This window comes from Rhagoletis pomonella, unplaced genomic scaffold, assembly GCF_013731165.1.
Source record: "Rhagoletis pomonella isolate Grant_MI unplaced genomic scaffold, Rhpom_1.0 Rhpom_scaffold_00424, whole genome shotgun sequence".
Taxonomy (NCBI): domain Eukaryota; kingdom Metazoa; phylum Arthropoda; class Insecta; order Diptera; family Tephritidae; genus Rhagoletis; species Rhagoletis pomonella.
The window spans coordinates 3629-14354 of NW_023458978.1; the positions used below are offsets into that span (position 1 = coordinate 3629).

At 43.6% G+C, this 10726-nt stretch overlaps 1 protein-coding gene across 1 annotated transcript; it reads right to left on the reverse strand.

Annotated features, from left to right (window-relative positions):
* Window positions 1-2628: 2628 nt before the first annotated feature.
* On the reverse strand, window positions 2629-2971 carry LOC118750852 (the record flags this gene model as incomplete). Its single annotated transcript, XM_036485580.1, has 1 exon — window positions 2629-2971. A coding segment is annotated over exon 1 (343 nt), but the record flags the coding sequence as incomplete, so codon positions are not given.
* Window positions 2972-10726: the final 7755 nt, after the last annotated feature.

Genomic DNA, 10726 nt, shown 5'->3' on the forward strand with positions numbered 1-10726 from the left:
AAAAAGGTTATTTTATGAAAAAATTATGACATTTTTTTGTTTTATAATATTTTTGGCTGAAATATATAAAAAAGCATAGATATTTTATATTTCAGCTTGAAGATAAATTAATTGTCTTTATTTTGATATAATTACCTTTCGAATCGGTTACGCAGTTTAGAAAATATTAATATTTAAAATATCAAAATTTTTTTGTTTTACCTTTTATATCTACTTTACTTTTTAATTGCGGCAAATAATATTTATATAGTTAAAATCAGCGTAAAAAGTACTAGCAATGTGCATTTTTAGTATTTCTATAGCTGAAGGGTTGGTTATCTTGATGTATGCCTAAAATACTAATATTTTGCAGGCTTGCTGTTGACTTCATGATACAATATATTTTCACTATTACCAAGGGATCTGAGAAAAATTAGATTTTCGACCCGCCCTAGTGTATACGTATGTACATATGTACATATGTACGAACGAACATTTCTTTTCGCTGCAAGATTCATTTCGTTACTCACATAATCATCTCGTTACTCGCATGTTCTGTATATGTACCACCAACGAGAATCAATACAAGACAACATATTGTGCGGTAACGAAACTGTTTTTCGTATCGATACTAAAGTGTGTTGCCTGTATATGTACGTACATGCATGATTCCTGTGAGGTACAAGTGCTTGATTGTGGCTGCATTTCTTTATTCATTCTGAACGTTTGGAATAAACTTGTTGTTTATTTATTCTTTAGAACGTTCCTGATGATATGTTGACGTATATTTCAAACGCATTCTGTTTATTCCGGCTGTGAAATTGGATTATCCGGAATGTATAAAGAAACGCAGCCATTATGTTTATTCCGGCTGTGAAATGGGATTATCCGGAATGTATAAAGAAACGCAGCCTGTATCAAATTGTTCGAATCGATACAAAAATAAGTTGCGTGTATACATATGTATATATGTATGTACATGTATGCATATGGAAGAACGAACATTTCCTTCCGCTGCAAGATTTGCTGCGATGATTCTTGTGAGGTACAAGTGCTTGTATCAAAAGTAACGATACGAAAGATACGGGTGTTGATTGGATTAGTAACGAATACATACGGCTATCCGAAATTTCGCTACTTTTACAGCTCTAACGCCGAAGAATAAAGTATTTATATTTTGTGCGGCGAACAGGAACCCATAACAAACCTGCTTCACTTCACGACTCGTCACAGAAGCGAACAGGAAAAAGGGTTAACTGTCTTCGCAAGGCGTCCGAAAATGAGTTAGGTGGTAAAATCACAAGAACGTGGGGCACGACTCACCCCTGAGATATAGAGTCTCAAAAAAGTGTTTAGCCGGGCAAAAAAAAATAACACCCCGTAGTTACGTCAGGTGGCAGTTAGCGTTCGTCCGACTCAGTATTGGGAGACTAGTAAGTTTAGTTCTATGATACTGGACCACTGAAGGTAACGCCTGTACTACTTTCCGCGTCAGTATTCGCCTGTAATGCTGGATGGATCAGATCTGTATAGTCAGCCTCCGGAACTATAAGTCTACTGATTTAGTTAATACTGAGTCGGGTTCCGGTAATTCTTGTATTCATAAAACAATGAGTTCAATGTTTTAAAAGGTTCAATCTGGGGTTTCAGTAAGTCAGAGTGGTTTTTGTAATTCTGGTAGTGAAGAAAAAACAAAAGTTATACCAGAGTTTGCCTGGCGTATTCGACTCGGAAACTCAATCCCGGCTGCATAACTAAGTGTGGGAAAAAATTCAAGTCCGGTGTTGCGGTGGTTCTCTCTTGTTTTAGGCCAGAGAAGCCTACCCCCAAAGTGCCGAACTTAGTCGGTCTTAACACCGTGCCCCCCACTTGTTCAACACCGCTAAGAAGAACACAGGGCAGGCTGTCCTGAAAAGCTTTGGCTTTGCGGCCCAAGAGACATTTTCTTAAAGGAGAACTCGTCAAAACTCCGAAAGGCATTAGACATTTTGATAAGGAGATCTCGTCAAAACTCCGAAAGGCATTAGACATTTTGATAAGGAGAACTCGTCAAAACTCCTAAAAGACAATCCTAATGGGTGTGCGGACGACTCCCGGTGGGAGCGCGGGTGAACGTCCTATAAATGTAGATGCTCGGGGAGGATACTGGGCGAGTTGTCCCCGACCGCCAAAGCGCCCAGTGAAAAGGACAGTAAGAGAAAAAAAGAGATACTCTATTCACATTCGTTGGCTAGAGTTAGCCACCCCCCCAATTGCCGAACTTAGTCGGTCTTCACAGTCCGGCCCCTCCGCTAGTCCAGTAGCTCGTTTCTGTCCTGATTCTATACCTGGGCGAATTCATATATGACGCCTTGTTCTCTGTTTAATGAGTAGTAGAGAATGACGTATATTCTCTACCCGCAGAGAAATGATCGGTAGGGAAGAGTTACAGAAGCGAGTTTTAGCCCTACATGACTTAGCTTCGCGGAAAAGCCATGCAAAGTTGGACCCCGGGCAGTCTGCGAGCGGTCAAGGTTTTACCCTATCGCTAAGTTTAATATTTGAGGAAAACGTGATTATTAATATTGGAAAAAAAACTACTTTACTTTCGGATCGCTTTTCGTGACGGACGACATTGTCACGGCCGGATGTCAGATGCATGGAACCTACCGATTGGCTTGCCATTCAAGTCCTCTAAATCGTACAAAGCATTGCCTACCTTTCGCAGAACACGACACCTGATATATTTAGGCAAGAATTTAGCATTTATGCCTTGCTTAAAGTTGCTAAGAGCGAAGTTTTTCCGGAATACTTCTTGTCCTTCTTGGTAATTACCAACTCGCGTACGCTCGTTGTACGTGTTTGCTGCTCTATCTTGCGCTAACTCAAGGTTCTTTCGTATATGTTCGCGAATGTTTGCTAGCTTGTCAGCTCTGGTTGTAATCGGGACTTCGTCTTGTCTTAGACTACCCAGTTTATCCAGTATGCTATAGGCTGATGCATGTGGTATCATATTTTGTCCAAATAACGCGAAGTATGGCGAGCTCTGAATCGACGTATGGTAATCGCTTCTTAAAACCGACAGAATTTCGGGAATATGTTTGTCCCAGTCCATGTGATCTTGTTTGTCCTTCAGGAATATTCTAACTTTCGAAACAATCTCTCTGTTCACTCGTTCAGAGGCGTTAGCCTGCGGTGAGTATAACCCCGTCTTAATGTGAACAACCCCATAGTTTTCAAAAAACTGCTGCATCTCCTTCGAAATGAATTGCTTCCCGTCATCACTAGGACGAATTGAGGGACCCCGAAAGCTGGAAAAATCTCTGTACTAAAGAAGATAAATAGATGTGCCGACGTCGCGTTTTGCATCGCCTTCAAAAAAACGTATTTGGAAAAATGGTCTAGCACTATGAACAAAAACTGGTTTCTTCGCTTTGATCCTGGATATGGACCTAAGAAATCGCAATAAAGACGCTGGAATGGCCTCTCAGATACGAAGGCATTGCCCATAGGTGGTCTGAACACTTGATTGGTGGCTTTCACGGCTTTTCAGGTTTCGCAACGGTTTACATAGTGGCGTATGTCCTTTGCCATTTGCGGCCAAAAATATTTCTGCCGAACACGCTCTAAAGTCTTTTGCCAACCTCCATGGTAACTAGCATTGGAATCATGTGAGCATTTGATTGCGAGCTCCGTCAGCCCTTCCGGTAACCACAAACGCCAGAGCGAATCCTCCTCCTCTTCCACACCTCTTCGAAACATCACTCTTTGGTAAACTCTATTTTCGACTAAGCGTAGATATTGATTGTTTTTAATTGTTTCACGAAGCTCCGAGTACTCTGCGCCGTCGAGTTCCGGTGATGCAAAGTCAATTTCCAGAGGTGTGCTAGAAGACAATTCGTCCACGTCAAAACGCGAAAGGGTGTCCGGCACAACATTCAATGAACGTCTGCGATGCTCCATCCTAAAGTTGTATCGTTGCAATAGAAGCAACCATCTTGCCAGCCTGCCGCTCAAGTCTTTTTGTGTCATTAGCAACTTGAGACTTGAATGGTCAGTAATTATTCGAAAAGGCAATCCTTCAATATATGGTCTGAAACGCTTGACACTAACTATTGCGGCGAGGCATTCCAGCTCGGTGACCGTATAATTCCGCTGAGCATTATTCAGCTTCTTTGACACAAAAGCTATGGGATGCTCTGCTCCTTCCTCATCGAACTGGAATAACACGCCTCCTACTCCTATTTTGGATGCATCACATTGGATCACGAAATCCTTACTAAAATCGGGTTGTGCCAGGACAGGCGCTGAACAGAGTGCAACTTTAAGTTTACCAAATGCTTCAACTACCTCAGGAGTTAATTTAAATGGACCAGGTGACTTCCGAAGGCAATCTGTCATTGGACCCGCCAAACCTGCGAAATTGGTAATAAACGACCTGTACTAATTTGCCATTCCTATAAACCTGCGAACCTGACGAGGGGACTTGGGAATCGGAAAATCCTTTATGGCTTCTATTTTGCCTGGGCCTACTTTCAAACAACCATTCCCTATCAAGTACCCGAGATATCGAATTTCCTTCTGGCAGTACTTGCTCTTCTTTACATTGATAGTGAGTCCCGCATCCCGCAAGCATTTCGCCACTTCCTTCAGCAATTCCAAATGATCATCGAAGTTTGAGCTGCACACCATCAGGTCATCCAGGTAGACAAAGACGTTCTCCCGCAATCGTGAAGGGATAGTCTTATCCATCAGCCGACTCATTGTTTGTGATCCGTTGCACAGGCCAAAGGGCTTTACTTTAAAGTGGTACAATGGCTTCCCTGGAACCGCAAATGCCGTCTTTTCCTTAGACGATTCCGTTAATTTGATTTGGAAGAAAGCATCCTTCAAATCAATACCGCTTATAAAGTATGTATCCTTTAACCTGATCAACAACCCATGAATATGGGTCAACGGATACGACTCCTTCTTGGTGACCACGTTCACCTTCCTGGAATCTATGCACAGCCTGACTTTGCCTGGTTTCCGGACTAGTACCACTGGACTACACCATGGTGAATTCGATTCCTCAATCACTCCCATCTTGAGTAGCCTTTCAATTTCGCTATAGGCTTCTGCCTGCCTGGGTGGTGAAAGAGGAAAATGCTTACTTTGAATTGGCACCGCATCACCCGTGTCTATATGGTGCGTCACTAAACTGGTTTGACCTGGTCCTAGCTTTTCGAAGGATGGAAACTCCTGAACTACTTCTTGCAATGCTATCTTCTGGTCTGGTGTGAGCTGATGGAAGTTTGGCTCATCTTCATTAGGAAAATCTAAACAGGAAACGCTTGGGAATATATCGGGTGCCAACGCAAATGCCTTCCAGAAATTAACTCCCAGGTATGCTTCTTGGATTAATGACGGTACAAGATAAAAGCGAATAGTCCTCGTAATATTTTTAAAAGTGACCGGTAAAGATATCGAGCCAAGTATTTTCTGCTGATATCCTCCAGCCGTGTAAACAAACGCGCGCAAATAATGATATTTTAAATTGTTTCTCTTTAGGAAATCTTCGCATCCGTTTCCAAGAATGGAAACGTTTGCTCCGGAATCCAACAAACCCACTACGAAACTATAGTATATTTTTATCTTTGCTAGCGGTCTCTCATCTGGTGTTATCAGAATTTTAGTACTTTGCAGAAGTTTACGCATATTTACTCGGCTAGAATATCTTTTCCTACACTGTAGTATATTCTCCGAAACCACAAGTTTGGGTTCTTCTTCGAAAATATTCACCCTTATCCGTTCATAATCCTTTTCTCTTTGCTCTAAACTAACTGGGAATTGAGTCTGGCATGCGACATCCCTATGTGAAGGCCTAAGAATTCGAACCTGCAGAGGATTGGCTGTAGAAGAAAACATACACTTGGAATCAGAACTATCGGAACTATCTGGGAAGGTTATGATGACCCGTGGTGAAACCCTCGAGGGACTGGTATTATTCTCCGAACTACTGACATCTCCATGCAAACGAACGGTTCTGGCTGGAATTGGCTTACTTTTTGGTTTAGTACAGGAGGCTGCTGCTCCTGTACTCCGTGCTTCGAGGGCTAGGGTGCCGAACGAGAATCCCCGATTGTCATCTCGCTCGGGTTCCGGTTTCCCTGTCTCCGATGATCTCTGGGGCATCTTGGAGTGACCACCCCCTCCTGTCCACACTAGAAGCAGAACACGTTCCGAATCGCTTCCTCGCAATAGATGTATGAGTGTCCCATCTTGTCACAGTTCCAGCACTGTATTCCTGAATAGTCCGGTTTCCTAGTCCTCTTGAAATTTAGCGCTTCCACTTGTGGATCCACTTCTCCATCCATTCCTCCTGTCCATTCATCCGGTGTGATAGCCATGGTTTCGTTGACATGCCGTCCTGAATAGTTCGGGACCAAGCTTCTGGTTTCCTTCAAGATTTGTTCGCCTTTCCTAGCAACGTCACGTAGGTCATGTAGGGTCTGCGCACCAGCATTGAAAAGCATCAACTTCAGGCTGCTGTTAACGTCCCTCTTCAATATGTCCATCAACAGGTTCTCCGACATCGGCTCCTTTAGTCTCGCGTTCAAGGCTAATATATCTATATGAAACGTATCATACGATTCATTAGCCTTCTGACGACGCATTGAGATCTCCATCATGATCTCATGGTCACTTTTTAAGGTGCCGAATTCCCGCCTGATAGAGTAGCACAAGAAGGGATAAGTCGCATCTGGATTCTGCTTAGTGAACAACCAATACCATTCCTCAGCTCGCCCTGACAAAAATAGGTGGAAACTTGCCATCAACTGCTCATCTGTACATTGTGTACGCTCACACAACGTGTTTAGCTTAAAGAGAAAATCTGAAACGCTACCAGTGTCGTCATAGGCTCCTGTCCTATGGCTTAATGACAATATTGGTGGTAAAATTTGGTCGACTATTCAAAGTGGCTTGTGTCGGATTGCGTGCGATAGAAGCAAAGTCCCTATGGCCATTGGGTGCAGTTTGAGATGCAGTTACCACTGCACTTAATGCGTTCATATTTTCCCGTATTGTTCTCATTTCAGCTCTCATTTCTTCTTGCGAAGTACGTAAGAGCTGATGAAGCACTCCTACCCACGAATTTCCTGCAGGCGCTCCGCCATTAGAACGTCTACTTCTATCTTCTGCAATACCTTCCTCAACACCGGTATTCCCTGGCAAAGACCTATCATTTTCCTGTCTTCCCGAAAGCATAGTCATGGATGTAGCGGAAACATCCCCGGAGCGGGATTGGCCGTCGGAATTGGAGGCGGAACTCCTCCCGTATGGTCAGCAATGTGTGAATGCATCACTAGAGGATTAGTTGCTGGCATAGTGGGAGTGTTATCCCTCCCGGTCCCTCTTGACTTAGCGCCGCTACCTCTCGGTCATATACGTGTAAGGCAAAAGTTCAGTTGGGTATAATTTTATATCAAAGTCAATGGGAATGCTGACCCCCCTTGACATTAGGAAGGCACAAGTCTACGAAAAAAAAATATAAGGTACAAAAAAAACAAACACAAAAGTCGCTATTTGGTCCAGTACACCCAACCGCAATGCAAGCCGGCATAGTGGAATGCCCCTCCAGACTTGAAGGGTGTACTGGCCGTCGCGTACAATTTTGCTGAGCTATCTTTCGGTCTCAGTGCACCCCACCGCAATGCAGCAAAGGGCAGTCACGCATGCCCCCTAAGACATGTGGGGTGACTGAGACCCCGATAGTCAGTGCTGGTTGGAGTCCCAGCCTACTCCATCGCGATACGTAGGCGCTCAGGAGCACCACCGCAGACCTATGGAGTGAGCTGGGGTCCTAAAGAAAAATTTAATTGTATATAATTTTTTTTTTCTAAAAAAAAACAAATTTGAAAAAAAAGAAATATTCGGCTAAAAAAGGCGTGAGTACTAGGTACTCATGAAATTTGATGTGTATACATATGCGAATGGCAAAGCATAAAAGTACGTTTACATATAAATATAATCTCAATCAAAGCTCGGTAGCTATCAAATTGCTATCAAATTGGTTGTGCTTGTTATTCACACAACTCGAGGAAAAGTTAAACTTCTTCTCTGTGCCACCGTGGTCACTTTTTTTTTGCAGCACATATAAGGCCATTTAAATATATTCATAACTGAATATTTTATTAAAAATACCTTTACAAACCTATTTTCCTTACTAGCGTCAATTTTTGTTTACTTTAGTATTTGACATTCCTCCTCTTCTTCGCAAGTATAATCGATAAAACTAAGTTGGACACCAAAAAGTTATCGGTTTAATCTGAGATATTTTTAATCTCTTTTTCTAATAACAGATTAGGGAGTTAAGCTCGAAAATTAGGATAATCTTTTTATATGTAAAGCTATTATTAAGCGATTCAGTTACATACATACAAATGTAGGTTAGGTTAGAAATTAAACATTAATTTCACTTAATTTTATTCATTTTTCTGATTTAATTTTTTTATTCATTTTCATTTTTAATTATTTTAATACAAGAAATTATCAGTATGATTGATAAAATATACTTGTATATACTTGTGACTCAAGGGCATTAAAATATCTTGGAAACACCGCATCAGTTATTGTTTTTGAGCTTATAGTTTGAGCATTTCTATTTGTATATATTCCTAAATTTACCAAAATAGACTACTAAACATATGCCTAAAACCATCTACGAATATCAAAACCAGGGCATGAATCACGTATGACGACATTCGTCTGAACGATATCGTGGCGAGATTGTCTTGCTTCATAAAAATCAAAAATTGTTTGATCGTTGGTGCGATATCGTCAACTCGATTCCAGTTTTGCTTCACGTAACAGTAACTGTAGCCGTCATCGATTCGCCAACAGTTAGCGAGTGGCGAAACGAACGAATACAATGAGGTACAACCAAACTCGCTATCGTCTATCCGTGCTAGCTAACTTTGTTGTTGCTTTCACATGCAAAAGTTTTCGTTAAGCGACCGGAACTCAAACATAGCAAGCAGCGAAGTGGCGAATCGTTGACGGCTATTAACACGTAACCGCAACACAAATGCATAAATCAGTGTTTTGACAACATCGTTTTGTCAGTATCGTTTGAACGACTATCGTTTCAAAGTTACGTGATTCATGCCCAGTTGCAACAAATGAGTCCATACATATTTATGTACATACATAGGTACAAAGCCGAATGCATGTGCGGAGTTTAAATAATCGGAAGTAATAATCAATAGGAGTGCAATGGGGTATAGTCATTCCGCTGGGTATGCAGTTACAGTTGCATGGCTATAATCAATCCCGACACTTGCGTCCTCGTTCGCGCACTCTGGGCAACGTGAGCAACCCATGTGCGAGATGCGGTAACCAATCCGAGTGGAGCCTTGGGTCACGGCAGAAAGAGAGGGAGCTTCGGTGGGGCCACTCCGACTTATTCGGTTTAAGGGCTCACTGAAGTCTGCAGCGTCTGTTCACCAGTAGGTGCGGCTGCAAGCGGGTGTCTGCTTGGAGCAAGCGGCTCGCTATATAAACGTGTATTTGGTTGCGAAACCACCCCCGTCCCAGCAATGGGTTGTGCGCTGGGCTTGGGACCCGCCACGTAAAAAACCACTTCCAGTGAAGAAGCAAGGCAAAGCCTCGGATGAGACCCCCCCTTATGATGACGACCACGGCAAATGTTTAAAGGACTACGATTTGAGGGCATGCACCTGGAATGTCCGGACCCTTAATGGGGAAGGTGCCTCTGCCCGGCTGGTTGATGTCCTCGTAAGGACAAAAGCTGACATCACCGCCATCCAAGAAATGCGTTGGACGGGGCCAGGCAAACAATGTCTGGGGCCTTGCGACGTCTACTACAGCTGCCATGTAAAGGAGCGCAAATTCGGAGTTGGATTTGTGGTGGGAGAGAGACTCCGTCGCCGAGTACTGTCGTTCACCCCGGTGGACGAGCGTCTAGCCACAATCCGCATCAAAGCGAGATTCTTCAACATCTCGCTCATCTGCGCCCATGCCCCGACGGAAGAGAAGGATGAGGCATCCAAGGATCTCTTCTATGAGCGCTTGGAGCGCACGTACGAGCGCTGCCCCCGTCATGATATCAAAATCGTGCTTGGCGACTTCAATGCCAGGGTGGGCAAAGAAGGGATCTTTGGAACCACCGTCGGAAAATTCAGCCTCCACGACGAAACGTCCGACAACGGATTGAGGCTGATCGACTTCGCCGGGGCCCGAAACATGGTAGTATGCAGTACTAGGTTCAAGCATAAAAAGATCCATCAAGCTACCTGGCTGTCCCCGGATCGAAAACGAGAAACCAAATCGATCATGTTGTGATAGACGGAAGGCACGCTTCCAGTGTTTTAGACGTACGCACACTCCGAGGCCCAAACATCGACTCGGACCACTATCTTATTGCAGCCAAGATACGCACCCGCCTCTGTGCAGCAAAAAATGTGCGCCCAAATATGCAAGGAAAGCTTAACGTCGAAAAGCTGCAATCACAACAGACAGCCAGCGCTTTCGCTACTCGACTCTCACACCTGCTCTCAGAGAGCACTCTTCAACAAACCGACATATGCGAGCAGTGGAACCACATTTCCCGCTCATTAAGTACCGCCGCCGAAGAAGTAGTCGGATTTCAGCGAGCCCGAAAGAACAACTGGTACGATGAGGAGTGTCAGGAAGCTGCAGAGAAAAAAGATGCCGCCTACAGGGCCACGCTGCGATCGGGCGCAACGCGCGCTATGTGGGACCGCTA